General features: G+C 34.7%; 1 protein-coding gene across 2 annotated transcripts; it reads right to left on the bottom strand.

Annotated features, from left to right (window-relative positions):
* Window positions 1–2554: 2554 nt before the first annotated feature.
* On the bottom strand, window positions 2555–18282 carry GRX4 (glutaredoxin 4). 2 transcript variants are annotated; one of them, XM_010260145.2, is made up of 7 exons: window positions 18145–18282; window positions 11489–11646; window positions 9852–9980; window positions 9611–9710; window positions 5581–5647; window positions 2937–3015; window positions 2555–2855 (listed from the first exon to the last, which is right to left on the bottom strand). In XM_010260145.2, the coding sequence occupies exons 2-7, from the start codon at window positions 11561–11563 to the stop codon at window positions 2808–2810; spliced, it is 498 nt and encodes a 165-aa protein (XP_010258447.1). In that variant the 5' UTR covers window positions 11564–11646; window positions 18145–18282; the 3' UTR covers window positions 2555–2807. The 2 variants fall into 2 exon arrangements, with proteins under 2 accessions (XP_010258447.1, XP_088748463.1); XM_088892337.1 differs by lacking the exon at window positions 18145–18282 and adding an exon at window positions 17856–18012.
* Between the last annotated feature and the right edge of the window lie 1868 nt (window positions 18283–20150).

The raw sequence follows: 20150 nt of genomic DNA, 5'->3' as shown, positions 1-20150 counted from the left end.
GCCATAAATGAGCAGTTTCAAAACTCACCATTGCAAGATTATTAAACTTTGAAGTTTCAAGCATTTTAATTCCAACAAATAGAAGTTAGGAACACTCAAATTATTTTTTTGGTTGATTATTTTATTTTTTTAATTTTTGGCATTGTGGTTGATTATTTTCATACCCTGCAAGCAATGAGCTCGAATCTCCCAAGTCTAAATTGTGTATCAATTAAGGAATCAAAATTTTAAGAAGTATTTTAGGTATTCCACATAATGGATTATCAAGTGATATAATCCAAGGTTAATTATTGATATATACCTTGTTAACCTTTTAAAAACAACTTATATGTATCTTGATGACCTTTTCAAGGTTTAAGTCTAATAGATAAATAATTGATTATTTAATCGTTCATTAAATTTTCAGAATTTTCCATTTTCTCTCTTTTTTTTTCTCTTCTTTGCTCCTTTCTCCCTCCTTTTCTTGATGCCACAAACCAGGGGTGCTCACAGTTGGGTTAATCAAACTGTGGGATTATTTTTGAAACCGAATAGGGGTTATTGGTTTTTGGAAAACTGGTAATTGAAACCGAACCAAAGCCAATCAATTAACCAGATGACCAGTTCAATTCATCAGTTTTTCGGTATTTTATTATTTACAATATATATTATAGAAAAATATATAAATATATAATAAAAACTAGAAATATATATATAAACTATTATATTTTAAATAATAAATAATATATTATATATTATAAATATATATATATATATATTTATTTATTTATATATAATGTACATTTATTAATTTATAATGTATAGAAAATATATAATATATAATATACATAAATATACATAAAATATATATGAATATATGAATACCAGTCAGTTTGATTAATCGCCGATTTTCTATTTTGGTGAACCAAAACCGAACCGATACCTTCGGTTTTTTCAAAATACCGAATCAACCATTTCAGTTAACCAAATTTTTTGTTGGATTTTGATCAATTTTTCAGTTTTTCTTGCTCACCCCTACCACAAACCCAACGGTGCTTGTTCATCAATCATGTTATCAAACTCAAAACGAGAATGAGTGAAGAAAAGGTGGAGTCACCAAAAAAACTGGGGCGGTTTACAAAAAAGAAATAAAGGTGTTCACAGACTAAGCCTCGCTTTCGGATTCATTGTATGATTAGATTGTGAGGCCAAATAACATTCTTGACAGGGGTAAGTGAAGTCAATCCCTGATTTGGAGAACGGTCCGCCGCTCCGCCCAAACCAGCACCGGACTACAATGGTGTAGACATTGGTTAACGAATTTGGTGGAGGGTCAGAAGTTGATGTGATTTGTCTAAACAAAATTGTACTGATGCAAAATTATGGTAGTGCAAATGATTTGAGTGTAAATTCTAACCTATTTTTCTTTTAAATTTTAGCTTATTTTATTTGATTACAGTATAAATGAAGAAGTAAATTAAAACATGAAACAGAAAAAAATAAAACCCAAAATAAAGTTAAACCAAAATTTGCTTTTTTTTTCATTTGCACTCTCATGCATTTGTGCTAGTGCAAATAAAATTGCACTGCAACCAAACGCAGCCTAAGGGCAAGCTACTAACATAGGGTAGAGAGCAAAACAGGGTGGAGAGCAACGAGTAACAATCTACTGTTCTTGGCCATGCCAGACTCCGAAGGGAGAGCCTTTGTCGATATGCCGTCATCAATTTTGTTTAAGTCTGTTTTAGAGAACGATCTGCCCAAGCCAGCATCAGAGTTCATCGTCAGAGACCTGAACACCCCCGGGAATGAGCAGAAGGTTTTGAAGATTTAGGGGTAAATTTGGCATTATGATTTTTTTAGAATGTGCTGTTAACGCCTTAACGGTTCTAAACAGTCCAATGTATAAGATATACAAAGGTAATTAACCCTAATTTTAACATTGAGCCACCAGATCTTTTTTTTGCTCAAGTTGTTATGCAAGGTTCAAAATTTCGATTTGTTATGGGCCAATATCGGCCGATGCGCATCGTATCAGAGGCTTCCCGAAACACCCTTACAAGGGGTGTTTTAGGGTTTAATTCGGTTCAGGGGATAGACAGGCCTTAAACCAACCCCTCTGAACCAGGTTTTATAAAACCTAAAAAACAAAGAGAAATGAGGTTCGATACAGGCCGATATGCCCAAAAAAAAAACAAAGAAAAATGAGATTTGGGGTATCGGCCATATCAATATTTTGAACCATGCTGTTATGGCTCCTCGAATTGGAAGGCTTATTTTTTGAAGATACAATTGGTTTACATGTTCCTAGTGGTGGTATTTTTAATGATTTTTTGAACTCTGTTTCATTCTCATTTTCCGTTTGATAATGGATAATAAAATTTTGAGGTCAGTGTCCCTCCATCTGGAGTAAAGCTTGGGTTTCCAGGATTATAATAGAATAGAAGGGGCCTATCCAGAATTTTTTTAAACAAAAACTTCTTAAAGAATCTTAGTTTACACAATTACCAAATGGGGTGGACTTGGATCTAGACTATAACTCATTTTTGTCACCAATGCGTTGAACATAACCATGCTTAATGCTTTTAGCCTTTTATAAAAGAAAATCTAAGCAGCCCAAGTCTATTTATTGAGTTCTGTGAACTTTTAAGAAATCACTTCTCTTACAATAGAGTGCTGCCAAATAAGGTGGACAAATATGAAAAGGAAATTATAAAAGATCCATGCACCCCCCCCCCCCCCTAGAGAGCCCACATAGCGTGGCGAGCAGCAGATCCCAAGTGCCCCCTAGACTCTTATCGTCAGTTGTAATAGCTTTCACCTGACTCTTAATTGTCAACAGAAATATCCTTGAGCTTTTCCTTCAGCTCCCCAGACTGCATTGGATGGACAAGGAAATTAGAGCAACCAAATAGAAACCAATTTAGGTCAATACACATTTGATGTAGGATCTTTACCTGATGCATGTTGAGAATAATATCTGATCCTCCAATAAACTCCCCCTTAATAAATATCTGTGGAAATGTAGGCCAATGGCTGCAGGGACAGATTTCCGAATTGCACAATTAAAACAAGCACTACATGTAAAACTTTTGATCTTATGATGCACAATAGATGGGATTTGTCAGATAATTTATTCTCTGAACAGTTGAAACTAGACGAATTTCCAATCTGACCTTGAATTTTCTGAAACTCTGGAATTTGCAATCCCTACTTCAAAGAATTCATACTTTCATCTACTTTTTTTCCTTGGGCAATACTAGCATCATGGACTGTGTCCACCACCATGGATGCCTAAAATCACAATACAGCCTAATGATGCATCTTAATTCTTAATTCAATACATGGGATTATTAAGTGTAACATTTTCTTCCGTTGGTGATACAAGGGCAACTTGGCCCAAGAAAAAGCATTTACCTTTCAACCAGTATGAACAGGTAGCATCTCTTTTTTTTTCTTTTCTTTTTTTTTATCATTAACCAAGTTGCATTTAGTTTCATCAATGGACGTCATACTTCAATGGAGGTTGAGGCTGATAGCTTTGGCTCTCTGGTAACTGGGGGGTTGAACAAGCTCGAAGCTCTCCCATTTCCCTCTCATCTGTTCACTGCAAATTGGGCATAATGTTCAGTTTCTGAACAGGCGCCTCTTGAGAATTCCTTTCAAGTGAGGCAGATGAGGCAGCCCACAGGTCACAATCCGTTACCAATTTCAACCCGTTGGTGCAACCAACAGTTAGTCCCTATCCGCTTGTACTGCTGCCCAGATTGAAGTCTTTGGTTTCTCTGCAATCTCAAGGCTTGGTTCCTGTGAATAGCATTTGGAACAACAGGCTTAAATGCAGTACGATGCCTACGGGCAGGGGGGGCGCCTTCAAGACAGGCCCAGGTTATCAGAAAGAAAGGTGCCTTGACCACAGTCACAGAGCTCAAGGACCATGGCTCCTCTGAGGTAGGTGTTGGGGAATTGCTGTTGCCCAGTTCTCAGACCACTTCCCACTCTTTTGGGACTGAAAACCAGGCTGAGCCTGTGGCTGGCCATGTAGAAAACCCGAGGCCAAAGGATGAGATTCCAAGACTAGTTCAAAACTGTTCATAGTAGTGTGGGGAGCAGGCAATGATTTTTGGAAAATTTCTTGGGGTGTCTTTAGCAGATGGTTAGGAGGCTCAAATATGCAATTGGTTCAGAGCTATGGAATGCTCAGCCATGAAGTCTGGTTCACACAATCTGGCTTGCAGTTCTAACTCAAAACCTGATTTGGATTTGGATAGTGTTATTTCAGGCTGTTCCTCTCAACTGCTCAGTAGATAGTCTTGTAGGGGTGAGAAAATGGGTAGGTTCTACCCAGAACCAAATGGAACCGACCTCAAACCAGCCTTGAACCAACCCGACCCGGTCTTTACAGGGTAAGGTCTGGCTCCAAATTCTTGGAACCGACCTCAGTGGGGGTCGGTTCCAGGGTCTAGAGGTTTACCCTACCCAAACCGACCTGATGAACTGGCCTTGGTTGGCCTTGGTGGAACCGGCCTTGGAAACGACCTTGCTTTGAAATAAATCCCAAAGTATTTTTAAGGGTGTGAAGATTTGAGCCCAAGCACTCATGGTTATAAAAGCCATGGTCTCAATTGACCATCGAGTTACTTAAGTGATTTGATCATTTGTTTTCATTCTAATATTTGTATGTGTATAATAAATAATGTAAAAGGCAGGCAATATTTACAAAATTTAAATTATAATGGCAAATTTTCAACCATGTATTAATATATTATGATAATTTGCATATTAGATTATTCAATTTAATCAATAAAGATAATATAAGTTTTAAACTATATATTATCATTATTGAAAATCAAGTTTTTGAAGGACATGTTTCATTTTTTTTTTCTTGAAGGGGGAGAGTAAAGAAAGAACAGGTTCCACGGGTAGACCCCGGAACTGCCAAGACCAGAACCCACCTTGGAACCGACCTTCAGAGGGTAGGTTCCGGTTCCAAAAACCTGGAACCGAGGTGAGCATGAGTTGGTTCGGTCCAGTTCCATGGAACCAAACCGAACCAAGATCAACCCATGCTCACCCCTATAGTCTTGGCTGTCCACTCTTGATTGTTTTGGCTGTGATTAAAGTTTGAGGCTTGTCTATCACTTTGTTTGCAGGGTTTATGTTCAATTCTTGCTTTTACTTGCTTCTGTTCTTTTCGCTTGGTTGTTCTGAAGGGCCTAGTCCCAATTCTTTGTAGGTTCAGGTCTAGGCCCCTTTTATAGTTGTTGCATAGTCTTTGGTATTAGGTGTTGTCTGACTTGTCTCTCTTTGAGGTTCTCTTCGTTTCTGCTCATCTATATGCCTTGTATACCTCTCTTTTTAGTTTCTTAATACATTACCTTTGTCAAAAAAAAAGATGGGACAAATAACCTTCAATCGGCTAATGATAGCAAAGACAACTTCCTAAAGAAAAAAGGTTCTGTAGATGAATCTATGCAGAAACATAATTGACTTACCTGAAGGCTTTTACAATAACTTTTAATCTGTTAATGATAGCGAAGACAATTTGCTAAAGAAAAATGGTTCTGTAGATGAATCTATGCAGAAACATAATTGATTTACCTGAAGGCTTTTACAGCATTCTTCAATTCAAGATCTTCCAAAATGTTTCTGGCACTTAAAGGAACATCTGTGAGCAATACCCAGTGCAATAAATTCATTAGTGTCGGTAGACTTTGAATCAAATTACACTGGAAAGTGCCCCCCACCCCCACCCCCCAAGAGAAAGAAAGGGGGGGAGATCTATACAAAGAAAGAAATTGAAAAAAGAACCAGAAACATTTATTAATCTCCTGTCCTCTTGTGATTTGCATTTAGGAATATTTCTGCTCTCTTTGGTTGCAGATGGGTCCCCTCACAAGAAGTGGTGAACTTATTCAACCCCAACTTCCTGAGGCATAAGGAAAAGAGAGAAAAGGTCATGTGGAGGACAGTACAAGATGCATTGGTTTGGACAATATGGGAAGAAAGGAACAATAGAATCTTCAATGAGAAGAACAGGTCTAAGGAGGAACTAGTGGAAGCTATCTTAGTGAGAGCTGCACACTGGGTAAAAATATTGGAGCCATTCCAAGTTTTTTCAGTCAATGACATTATTACTTATTAGAACTTGGTCTGAAGTAGTACAAACAGGTAAACACATTGAGGAAGTGATAATGGATAAGAAGCCCCCAGCTGTAAATAAACTGAAACTGAACTTTGATAGTAGCTCTATGGGCAACCCAGGAAGAGCAGGCCTTGGGGGAGTGATTAGGGATCATCAAGATTTAGTGGTAGTGATGTATTCAGGTCCAGTTGGCTTAGGAGATTCAATCAAAGCAGAAATCCTGGCACTTCTACAAGGTTTGAGATTAACACAACAGCTTGGTCTCAGAGATTTGGAAGTTGAAGGTGACTCACAACTAGTAATTCATTGGACAAAGCAACTCAAAGCAGCACCTTGGAAATATAGACATGCTTCTAGGGAAATTGATGTTATTGCACAGCAACTAAATTAAAACTTCAGCTGGGTGAGAAGATCTGCAAATGGGGTAGCAGGAGTTGACAGGCCCAGTCTTTTCTAGGCAAACTTCTAAACTTTGTTACCAAAGGGTGTTGGAATATTCCAACAGTTGTATTAAGTTTTAATCATTAATATGAAATCCTTTCGCTGATAAAAAAAAAAGAACTCAGAAACATGAGACCACCAAGTTATGAATCTGGGAAATAAATTATGGTACTATCACTCTTTTTTTTTTAATCTGTAAGGTAAAGTATTTCATTAATAACAAAAGGCCAAAATACAAAGGGCCACTGTACAATGAGAAACTGTACAGCGGAATAGACAGCAAAAACTCAGAAAAGCCAGCCTCCAAAGCAACCAAAAAACACTATAAGCTTCTTACAAAAAGGAAATCAGGCTCAATAAAAGAACAAGTGTGTCTAGTTTTAAAAAGTGGATGATTTGTCAGCCACAAAAACACCATCCCCATAATCCTGTTGAGCACCTCTTCTTTTGATTTCTGCCTCCTTTCAAAAATTCTATTATTTCTTTCACCCCATACTGCCCAGAAAACAGTACAGGGGAGAATACTCCAAGCTACTTTTCCAGCCTTGCTGAATCCTCCTAAGAACCAAGCCTCTAGGAAACCCTTCACATCCGCCAGGAAGCACAATTTAACTCCAAAAAGTTCTACCAGTCTTGTCCAAACCCAGTAAGTGAAGTCACAGTGCAGTAACAAATGGCTAGTATTCTCCACACTACCATTACATAATGAGCAGTCCAGATCTTCCACTTCTAAGCCCCTTCTGGCTAAATTCTCCTTGATTAGAATCTTATCCAGCACTACAGACCAAACAAAGAAAGCTAACTTTGAAGGTACAGGCCTGATCCAGATCCTGTTACTCGAAAAGTGAGAGGTATCCTCCCTTGATAGACAGCTAAAAAAGGACTTCACTGAGAAGGAACTTGATTTCTCATACAACCATTTCCTTTTGTCCTCCCCTGTTCCTAGGATCTTGGCATCATACAAAATCTGCAGCAAGTTGACCAAAGACTCCACTTCCCAGTCGTTCATATTCCTCCTGAACAGAGGGTTCCAGGTAAAATGACCATTTTGCCTCTCCATATAATCAGCCACTGATGCATCCTTATTTACAACTATCTCAAACAGATCAGGGAATAAGGTCCTTAGGGGGCCATATCCACACCAGTAATCCTCCCAAAAAAGTACCCTATGGCCACTTCCCAGTTCCCACTTCATATTTTATGCCCTTCAAGAACTGAGGACAAATTCTCTGGATAGCCTTCCAAACTGAACATCCATAGGGGGATCTTACCTCTTCTGTCTCCCACTCCCTGCTACTAGAACCATACTTTGCTATAACTAATCTTCTCCGCAAACTGTCAGAAAGCTCATTAAATCTCCACAGCCATTTCCCTAGCAAGGCTGAGTTGACATTTTTCACTGATCTTATCCGTTATCCCTAAACCTCCCTTTGCCCTGGATGAGAAGATTCTCTAAATTAAATTTATCAAAAAAGTACAAGAAATTCCCTGTACAATGAGAATCTGAAATATATTTGTTAAGTTGTCTGAGGTTGGGTGGTTCTCTCAAGTTTCTTTAATGGAGAAAGTTTGTTGTTTGCAGTGATTGTAGAAGGGTGTGGTGGAGTTAAGGGGTGTATTGGAGGGTTTTTTTTCCTCTCAAGTGACTTCTGGTCATCTTTCTTGTAATCTCTTATTCCTTTTAATAAATTTTATTTTACCTTCACGAAGAAAATCTGAATAAAGGGTATATAATCATATAATAGACATAATCAAAAAACTCAACTATGATTTACAAAAAGATTATTATCCTTATCAGAAAAAAAAAAAAAGTATTGTATGGCTTCCTTTTGAAAAACTTTGAATTTGTCATCCACCTATGAAGCATATCCAGCATGCTTCTTAAAAACCTCATCCACAGAAACCTGTTTTGCTTCAAAGATTCGGGCATTTTCTCATTCTCCACACAGACCAAAAAAATAATAAAAAAGAAATTGCTGCTGGAATGATGCCCCAATCCACTCTGCCACCTTACTCAAACCCTTCAAATACCATGCTCCAAGGAAACTGTAATGCCTCCTGGAAAACACATCTCTAGCTGAAAACAGATTCATCATTCTACACCATAACCTATATGAAAAATCATAGTGCAGCAATAGGTGAGCTGCTGTTTCCAAATTGCTGCTACACAGAACATAACCCAAATCATCCATTTCTATAACCCTTCTCATCAGGTTCTACACAGAACACAACCCACATCCCCCTATCCTCCCTTTCCCCAACCTGACAGCCCAATCTTATGGATTTCCACTATGTTCATGTGCAAGGGTAAATAACTAAATACAAAATGTTTTACAAGCAGCGCTAACAGCTGTTGTAATAAGATTCAATAAATGCTGAGTATAAAATAGCCATTATGAACCATAATATACATTAAAGCACCCATTAGCAACCCACTTTGAAGTAAGATAATTTTGTCATTTTTACTGATGAAAAAAAGGATAGTTTCATAATTTTGTTATGAAATGAAGAGCGTGTAGGGGGTGCTAGAAGAGGAGGTATTAATAAATAGTGCAAAAAATAACATATACCTTCATAAAACTAGAATTACTGAAGCGAAGGAGGTGATAAGCAAGATGAAGAAGAGGAAGGCATTAGGACCTGATGGTATCCCAATATAAGTGTTGAAAGGTATGGATAAGGCATCTTTTATTAAGTTCTAACAGATACACCATGAGAAACAAAATGTTGGGGGCATTTTTGTCATGTGCTAGTGTGTGTGTGAGTGTGTATGTGTGTGTGTGTGTGTGTGTGCATGTGTGATGCAAACCCAGAACTGACCTTATTAATAATTGGGACACATAATAAACCCAGTCTGTGTAATAAGGTCAGGTTGGATGGGGTTGGGCCAGACCATTGAAAAATGAACTAAATTAAGGATGGAAAAATTAGTTTGGGGTACAAATCAAGCATATAATTATCATCATCAAGCATATGATAAAAAAAAAGAAAGAAAGAAGGAAGAAAAAACAAGAGTAAATCCAAATCAAGAACATGGAAACTTACTGTATTGTTTCAGCACTCTAACTGCCAGTGAGCTGAATCCGCATTGAGGAGCCTCAGGAATCCCTTTCATATAAATCATCACTGGGTTTTCCTTGACATCCTGTAGATTAGAAACTAGCCATAATCCATAAACAAGAACCACGAGCAAAGGAGTGAACCTCAGGCAGTAATATCTTAATCAAGCTTAACTAAGAAAACAATGTAGAAGACTAGTTTTCACAAGCTGATAGGAAAAACACACCTGCTCAACAATGTCCTTTGTGGAAAGGCCAGAATTCACAACTTTGGTTGTAGGTCTGAAATCTTCATGACTTCCTGAATCATCTGTAGTTGAATATCTCATGCCATGCTGGTATAAAGATCCCGACACCTACTTGACATGTTTAAATTAGGAAATGAATTTTGCCTCCATAATCTAGGTAAAAGAAATAGGATACTTGGAAAACAGAAGTTTGTGCTATAAGTTTATAATGATAGTCATGAGTCTATTTCAAGCCTAAGCAAGCAAGCATTCATATTTCATAATAGCTCTCCAATCCTGATTTTCTAGTTCAGATCTTAGCATAATCACTGGAGTCTTTTCCTTTCTCATAATAAATTATTCTGGTTGTGCTAATGGTCAAAAAACAAGCAGTGCATAAGCATTAAAGACTGGGTTATTATAAGCTTAATCAGCAACCCACTAGTTCTGTCCCATTAATGCACTCATTTCATAAATTAACAATGAGTGTTTCCTGGATCTATACATTCTCTGCTCACCAATTTAACAGACACAATTTCTTTTCTAATCTTTTCAACTCCTAAGGTTTATTGCATAGTTGGCAAGATGCTAAAGTAGCAAGTATAAAAAATAAAGGTGATATAATATGAAAGAATCAAATATTAGAAAGTAGATAGCAAGTATCAAACACTAAAAGTGATAAAACATGAAAGTGTTAAACATTAAAGGCCGAATGGAAGCAACGTTACACAGCCTATGGGAAGAAACCAAAGGGGACGGAGCTAGGGCTGTCAATGGATTGGACTTGAATTGGATACAATCCAATTAAATTGGATTTGGATAATCCATTATGATCATTGGATTGGAGTAGACCATACCAAAAAAACATATTATATTATTGGATCAGACTGCACCAGTAACCAATTGGATCAAATGCAATACAATCCAATGTTACCTCCATGATTTAAATTAATGAGATTATCAGTTTTTTGTAATACCAATAAATGGCATAGTAGGACATCATCAATCTTAGTAAAATTTTTCAGCATCCACCATGTAAATGCCTTGAATAACTGAATGCCACAGTGCCTCCCTTTCTTTTGGGAACCTCAAGAGTCATTTACCCAAGAAAGCCTTGCTCCTTTCTCGTATCCTTCCTATTCCAAGTCCACCTGCCTCCCTTAATTAACACACCTCCTCCCATCTCAAGAGATGACTGTTACCATAATTACTTTTAAAATCCCACAAGAAATTTCTACTTATCTTCTCACCATTTTGCACAACTCTCATCAGGACTTTGAATACTGACAAAAGTAAATTGGAAGATTGGAAAGAGTGGATTTAATTAATATGGCCATCCCTCTTTTAGTCTTTTATGGGTAGCAGATTCTTTTTTACAAACTCAAATTCGGTATTACCATAACAAGTGTGGTACTTTGATTATATCATTAGCCTCTTATCTCTGTTATTCAATGGACCTTAAGTCTCCCTATTACCTCTTTCCAAATTATATTAATACTAAATAAAAATGTTAACAGATTATTTGAGTGGTAGGTTTTTTTTTCATTTACAAACTCAAATTCAGCATATAGACCTCAATAAATTTTATTTACAAGTCAAACAAAAAAAATAAAATAACTTAAAGTTCATGTTCATACCACTGTTCTCAAAGAATGTGCGGCATGTAGACCAGTAACACCTCTGACAAGTAAATTAGACAATGACCTAGCCATGATATTATATACGCAGGTGTGTGTTCTTCAACCTTGTAAATATGATATGTTGGAGTTTGAAGCAATATCTATATGTAATTTAGCTGCATGGAATAATATTAGTATCAAGAAAAACATTTAGAAAAATACAATGTATTCAAGTGAAGCAATCTTAAGCAACTAATAGCATTCCATATAACTCCATTGGGATATCATGCACAAACCATCCAAGAAAGGGAAATCCAATAAGATTAAAGATCGAAATTTGAAGCACCACTAATCAAACAACTATAACAAACAAATGAATCCCCAAGTGATTACAGAATACAGATACAGGACAGAGTGAAGAAAAACAATGTCAGCGTTCCCATACACTATCAGTCTATCACAAGATCATAATCAAGATTCAAAATACTGCAACATATTGGTGTGTATCAGCTGATATGAATCAATTTTCAGGGTCACCAATGTGCTAAATACAACAATTTAGGATAAATGGCCATATAGAAAATAGCCTTCCCAAAGATGGCCTGATCCAAAGCTCTTATTTTCTATGTGTTTCATTCATTTAATCACATTATACACAATTATTGTGTAGAATGCATATCAACAATACTTTGAACCATGATCAGCATCAAATATATGGTTATAGTTTTTTCTTTTTTTTTTTTGATCAGCAAATAAAACATTTATTAATTCATTAATTACTGACTAAAGTACAAGAGTTTAGAATTTCAGCATTGTAGTGACCCAGATTACTACAGATTACAGCTTTGCCCAGAATAACTATATATGGTTATTAGGAAAAAGTTCAAATGGCTAGTTAGAGACATGACAGTTCTTGTGAAATGGGAAAGGCGGTCTGTAAATGGAATGGCTGATTATTTTGCGAAGATGGGGGTGTTTAAGTCTGAACTGTTCTTGGCTCAGTTGTAATTTGGGTCATTGTAGAATGGGATCGCACCTTGTGTCCCTATTGGGATAGTTTCTCTTCTAAATCTTGATGTAATCCCTCTTTATTAATAAAATGCTATCATTTATCAAAAAAAAAAAACTATATATGGTTACAGTTTTTTTTTATGAATGTATATATGGTTACAGTTATTTCCATGCTTGGAAAACTTTCTTTGTGGATGTTTTAACATTTTATTTTTGACCATTGAGAGGTTGTAGCATATCATACAAGAAGACTTGTTGAGTAAATCAAATATAATGTTATATGTCAATCCCAATAAAAGTAGAAAATTTCACTTGCATAAGCTAAAATAAGTAGTTTAAAGAAATGAAAACACCAATTGGCCTTTTTATCAATAACACAAATTGGATTTTTCTTTCCAATAAATTCAAAGTAGAGCATCCAGATGAACTAGGTCATACATGTCCAAACTTAAAAATAATAGAAAACACAAAAAATACTCCTTGGTTATGATTATAAGTTGCACAACAAAGTAAAGCCACCTAAAAGACCTACTATATCTACTCCAACTTATGCAACAAAATTATTGGTTTAATTTTCCACTCAGATTTTGAGGCCAAATTAAAATCAAAGGGTTTTTCTTTTTTTCCTATTTTTCTTTTTTATTTCCTTTTTGTTTATTCCTGATTCTAGGTTAATGCATGATTTTCCCTTTTTAGTGCATGTATAGGTTGTATATTCCTATAAACAAATGCAGTTTTTCATGTTCAAGTTGTAGAACCCCCAAAACAAGTGTATTTGCAAGTTTTCTATTTATAAATTTGTGTCCAATTGTTCTCTAGTCTTAAAAAAAAAATCAAGTGCTCTAGAAAGGAATAAATCTCTAATCTAGAAAAAAGAGACACATCAAAAACAAATAGGAAACAAGGATTCAACTATGTTGCCGGAAAGACATGATACCAGAAAAACTTATAACCAATGAACCAGCATCATGAAAGTGGTAACCAATCGGGTGGGTTTTCATCAAAATTCACAGGGGCTTTTGATTGATTAAAGACTTCCCAGTATCATGTCTTTCCAGCATCATAGATTTTTCCAGGAAACAAACACTCAAAATATCACCATCGTTGCACAACCAAAGTCCTGATCATCAAGCATGGGAAACTTTACAGGTCAGCAGGTTCTTTTCTGGTTTACAGATCATGTAGTCCAGAATCATGGTTTTAGTTAGGCCAAGCCCTTAATGCATGGAACTAAGACAAATGAGCAAGCAAGTAATTCCATCCAATCTATGAAAACAACAGAGACTCAAATTAAAATAAATTAAGTAGAGTCCAATAAGAAGTTAGAAAGAATTAAAACAAGTCATAATGCAGATTATTTGGTCCTAATCTCTTTGGTTACCATGGACATTAAAGCTAGTATTCTGATGCATGCTTACATCTTGACCAGATGACCTAAGAGTGATTGTGGGATTACTAGACTTTGGTTTTTCAAAATTGACTACAAAAGTTATGTATCCAGAAAAGTTCTATAGAAACATAGCATGAAACCTTCTTGCAATTTGTGAACACGGACAAATTTTATCCACCCCTTAGTGCCTGTTAGGGAGGGCTTTCATGCAGCAGCATCTGGATTTGCCAGGTGCACCCTGCTCCGCATAGAAAACCTAGAAGCTATGTTTGGTGAAAACCCCAGAAGTCCTAAATAGGACTTAATTCAGCCTAGAAATTGGCTTTCTGGTGAAGTGGGTTTTAGCAGCGATGAAAGCAACTCAATCAAAGCTGAAGCCCTCCCAAGCGAGCCCTTAGTAATCACATAGCTTTGGCTTTGCAAGCAATTCTTAAACTCCACATCCTACATTTTAGTTTGGTCTCCTAACAATGTTAGCATCTGCACTTTGTAAATATTTCTCTCTTCAAACTTAGAAAGTAAGTCTTGGATCAAGTTGTATCACCGTTGGTTAGGACATTTTCAAAGAGAAACCTCACTAATGGGTGCTCATGGGCCAGGCTGGGCTTAGCACATACAATATGTGTGTAAAATGTATGTCACACCTTGTGTGTGTTTGTGTGTGTTAAAAATGAACTCATTTGAAGGAACTAGGAGTAGCTTTAATAGATGATAAAACGAGTAGAAGTAAACTAAGATGGTTTGGTCGGAACAGAGAACTATCTACAACACCCATAAGAAGTGATTTATTATAAGTTAAAGGGGCTAGAAGAGTTGGGGACAGACCAAAAAAGGGCATGGATTAAGGTAGTAAGAAATTATTTAAGGGCTCATATTTAACAATAGATATGAAACTGAACAGAACATAATGGTAAAAATAGGTTTCATGTAGCTGACACCATATAGTTAGGACAAAGCTTGGATTATGGTGATGGTGACATATTACATATATTACAAGCTCAGCCCCAAGCTGAGCTAGACACAAAACCTAGGACTAAGTCTAAAAATTTGTGGGCCAAGCTAGAAATGATCACCCCTAGTCCCCTACTCATCAAAATATTCTGGTATTGTCCATGGCACAGCACCTCTTACTAGGCCAGGAGCCAGCCATGACAATATTCATTAGTCAAACAATTAATATTGCAAATTACATTTCATTCATTCTCTACTTCAAATATAATTTCTCCAACAAAAAATTAACTTCAAAAAGTAATTAAATAACTTCCAGAAATATTAGCATACTAACGATTTGTACGTTAAATAATGGAGTTTATAAAAATAAACAATCCAAAGGGGTGGGAGCTCACATTTGCTAATTACAACATTTTCTTGTAGCTACTCAATTTTGGCCACTCTATCCTATCTCCATCACCTAATCTGAGGCTCTGAGCCTACCCTCTGTCCAACCAAACCTGTTACAAAACCCCCAAAGAGATCCCATTAGCCCTAGGCCTCAAAACCCCATCAAAACACAAATTTAACCTTCTTTTTTTATCAGCAACACAATTGATTCATTAGATTAAAAACTAGAGATACAACAAAGAGTTGTGGGCACAAAACAAAGCCCAAACAGAAACTATTCACTATTTACAGAATTACCCAGAACATAGATTGTCTTTGAGCTCCTTGCTTTGCAAGACCATCAGCCAAACTGATTGCAGATCTCCTTATCCACCTTATTTGGACCATCATGTCTTTAGAAATCTGCTTGAAACTCCTGAATTCATTCCTTAACCTCCATATGATCCCTTCCCCTTTTTTCAGCCAGCCCACAACTACATTTGAATCACCTTCAATAATCAGCTTAGTAATCCCAATTTCTTTAGCTTTCTCTAAAAACACAAATTTAACCTTCCAGCCACTAAAACCCAAAAACCCCTTAAAATGCAGTCCATTTGTCCTAAAATATACACCTTGAATGGCTCAGGCAAAACCTTGAAAATCAGCCTTCAAAGCCTAAAATGAAACACTGAGACAACACAAAATTAAACCATGAAAACTACTAAAAAACACCGAGTTCCGATCCTCAAAACCCTCTTCAAATCTCCAAAAACAACCCCAAAAATCGCCTAAAAAACTCATCTAAACCCATTTGATTCCCTTTTGATGTCCCTATTCAATAGAACCCTAGCCAGACTCATATGATTCCCTTCCAATGGCCCTAATCAATAGGACCAATGAAATTTGATACCCCTAACCCCCAATCAATCAACCAGACATCACCATTTAAACTAAGGAACCAAAATTCAATTACACACCAAAATTCATAATTAGACTCCATAGATCAACCGTTAAATCTTATGCCATACCTTTCCAAAGATCAAGATCAAAAAAGACAATAAAAGATCAAATTCACATCACGTGGCTTCAAGTCTTCAGATCATACCATACCACTATCACTAGGACATTGAAATCAAGTCCAACATCAACCCACACCCAAAGACTACCATATCCACCATATCCATCTTCCATCATTTCTCTCATTAGTTTCCAGTCTGACAACCTTGATCAAGCACATATTTATCACCTAATTAGGCCCAACCACTTGATATAGAACCTCAGAATACCCCTTCATACCAAACCTCAGCTCCAAATTCCAATATCTTACACCCTCTTCACCTTAGATTCCATTATAGTATTTTTTTATAAAGATTCCATTCTAGTAATTCTAATTAGTTAATACTTTGAGACCCTAAAACTACCCATTCAACAAACCAATGACCCAACATCTACCATCTTACAAAATCTCATGTCAAAGCTCCTTCATTTGACCCATGAACCAACCCAGATTTCATTTCAAGACCCTTGATTGGCCAATCAATTTTAGCCTTAAACCCTTTAACCTTTATATAACCACATCAACCATCCTACCCACCTGATTGAAAATCATTCCTTTTCATCAAGTCCCATTCAACACACCAATGACCTAATATCTACCATCCTATGAAATCTCATGTCAAAGCTCCTTCATTTGACCCATGAACAAACCTAGATTTCACTTCAAAACCCTTGATTGGCCAATCAATTTTAGCCTTAAATCCTTTACGTAATCACGCCACCCATCCTACCCACCTAATTGAAAATCATTCCTTTTCATCAAGTCCCAGACACCTTAAAATACCTTCCACTAAATTTCACTCAAGATCTTCCCCATTTGACACCCTAACAAGACAAGATACCATTCCAGTCTTCCTCATTAGCCAAATTGGAGCTTTAAATCTGCGCTTGTATGACTACTCCATACCAATCAGACACTATTAGTGAACTCAAATAACTTAAAAATATCCACCCATTAAATTTCATCCAAAATCTCTCTAATTTGACCCTTCATCGAACTAAGATTCCATTCTAGCCTTCCCCATTGGCCAAAAACCTGAAACTTTAATTCTACCCATATGACACGCCTTTAAACAAATCAAACATCACCACCAAGTTCCAGATGCCTAAAACTATCCGCCCATCAAGTTTCATTAAAAACATCTCTTATTTGACCTTGATTAAACCAATATCCCATTTTGGTTTCTCCCATTGGCCAAAACCCACCAACCCCTATATCCCCCTTACCCAAGTCTTGCTAAAGTACTACCTCTTGTTTCCTTTCACTTTCTTTACATTGTTTACAATTTGTTCTGTAATTAGTTTCTTACTTGTACCGCTTAATACAACATTCAAGTAGCTCTTGACATGTTCTTCCTAATGAGCTTCATTATGAGATAGTGGCCATGTTTACTAAAGAATTATAAACTACTACTACAAAAAAAAAAAAGAAAACACACATTTAATGTCATTTTACTCATTTGGCTACTGATTGAACATAACAAACTTAACGAAACTCATCCGATGTCATCTCATTGCTGAACGGTACCAAACATTGGTTAGAAAAAAAAAAATAAAAAAGATTATATTCTCCAAAAGACAATTGCAAATTAGTTTGCAAATAAGTACCTCCGACGTTCAATACGTTGTGCCCAAAATATTCATTCAGATGGAAGCGACATTAATCTAGTAAGGCTTTTTTTTATTGTGAATAGCAGCAAAATATAACTGCCCAACAGGGCATCGTAGTCATGAAAAAAAAAGAACAAAACTGCCGAATCGGTTGTTTGAATCAGCAAGGGTTTGGTTCAATTTCAATATACTATAGAATATTTAATCTAGCAGAGCTCTACCGAACAGAACATTATGAATAAGAAGAAGAACGAAAAACCGAAGAAGAACGAAAAGAGGGATTTACCGGTTCGTCTCTCACAGTCTCACCCTTAATCCTTTGCGCAGCTTTGTCTTCGTCTTTTCCAGCGCCCATGTTAATTATAAAAGTACTAGTGGGACCCGTACGATGCACCGGCTTTATTGAGTGAGTGAAATAATGAAAATACACAATATTAAATATATTTTTTCTATTTTCCATTGTAATACTTCTTGAAGATTATTAATAATTAATATATATTTTCAAAAAGTAATTTAAATGGTTATATTTTTTTAATTTTTGGTAATTTATAATATTTATTGGAAATCATGTTAATCCAGTGTTAGTAATGTTTTGGATAATTTTTGGTAATGATGACAAAATTATTGGTACTTTATTTTTTGGTTATCTTCTTGGCTAATTTCTATTCGTTAAATGTAATTTTCTGTGATTTATAGCTTAAATTATACTTAAATAAATAATTTAGATATAACTACTTTTCATTAAAGTTTCAAATTACTTATAGTTTCAAATATAATTTCAATAATATTTAAAATACAATTTAAATTATACTGTAACTATTTAATTATTGTTAATTAATAAATACTGTAATTGTTAATACTGTTTTTTAATAAATACAATATTATTGATACTTTATTTTTGGTTATCTTCTTGACTAATTCATTAAATGTACTCTTCTGCTATTTATAGCTTAAATTATATTTAAATATAATTACTTTTAATTAAAGTTTAAAATTTAATTATATTGCTTACAGTTTCAAAATAATATTTAATATTTTTTAATAAATCAAGTATTTTAATAAACATTGTTAATTAATAATATTACAATTATTGAAAATACTGTAAAATATGGTTAATTATTAATACTGTAATTATTAAAAATACTGTTAATATTAAATACATTATTTTTTTATAAATAATGTTAATTAATTGAAATACTGTAATTCTTAAAAGTACTGTATTAATTAAAAATACTGTTAATTAATAAATTCAGTATTTCAATTAATTAACAATTTTTATAAAAAAATACTTAATAAATTCAGTATTTCAATAAATACTTTTAATTAATTAATAAGAATATAATTATTAAAAATAATGTATTAATTAAAAGTACAGTTAATATTGGTAATGAATAAAATACTATAATTATTTAATTACTATTAATTAATAAATATTGTAATTGTTAATACTGTTTTTTAATAAATTATAGCTTCATTATATTAATTATTGTAATTGTTAATACTATGAAATACAATCATTTAACATACTATATGTAGAATTCCACCTATGTTGAAAATCTAATACAATTTTTTTTATATTTTATCCCTTATTTATTACATAAATATTTATATTCTTGTTTTCTTATTTTAGAAGTTCTAATATTCTTGTTTTCTTATTTTAAAACTTATTGTACACAAATTTAAAATGTGATATGCACATTTAATATGGAATAATTTTTCATTTAAAAATGGTTTAATTGAGATTTAAAAATATTTATAGTTGAACCATTATTACTAGCATAATCAAAACTAATAGAAAGAATTTTGCTTTCAATATGTAAACTATTTAAAAATCTTAAATCAATAACATTTCCTTTACCAAAAAAAAACAATAAAATGCCCTATGACACAAATATAACTAATATTATATTTTGAAGTCCAAATATTAGATGTAAATGAAATTTCATCATAATTAGAAATTGGCAAAGTAAAAATAAAATGTTGTTTATATAAATAAAAAATTTTAAAGCATATATTGCGATAGTATATTAGAAATTTTTTTGAATTGGAGATTTATGGATTGTTGTAAATACTTTTCAAGGCTAGGTCTTCAACTAATAAAAGGGTTGTTTAATATGTATAATATACTTTGCTAGTTCTTGCCTCGTTTTTTGTGAATATTGAAAAATATCAAAAAGCTCACACCTAGTTTGTGTTTGATTATCATTATTATTTTTCTTAAATGACTGGCCATGTGCCTACATAAGGAGCTAAGGCCACCTTTGTTACTATAACTAAAATCACTTTTACATT

This window comes from Nelumbo nucifera, chromosome 7 (genome assembly GCF_055504915.1).
Source record: "Nelumbo nucifera cultivar China Antique chromosome 7, China Antique-T2T, whole genome shotgun sequence".
Lineage (NCBI taxonomy): Eukaryota > Viridiplantae > Streptophyta > Magnoliopsida > Proteales > Nelumbonaceae > Nelumbo > Nelumbo nucifera.
The sequence above is the reverse complement of the archived record's forward strand: the minus strand, read 5'-3'. Positions and strand labels throughout refer to the sequence as shown.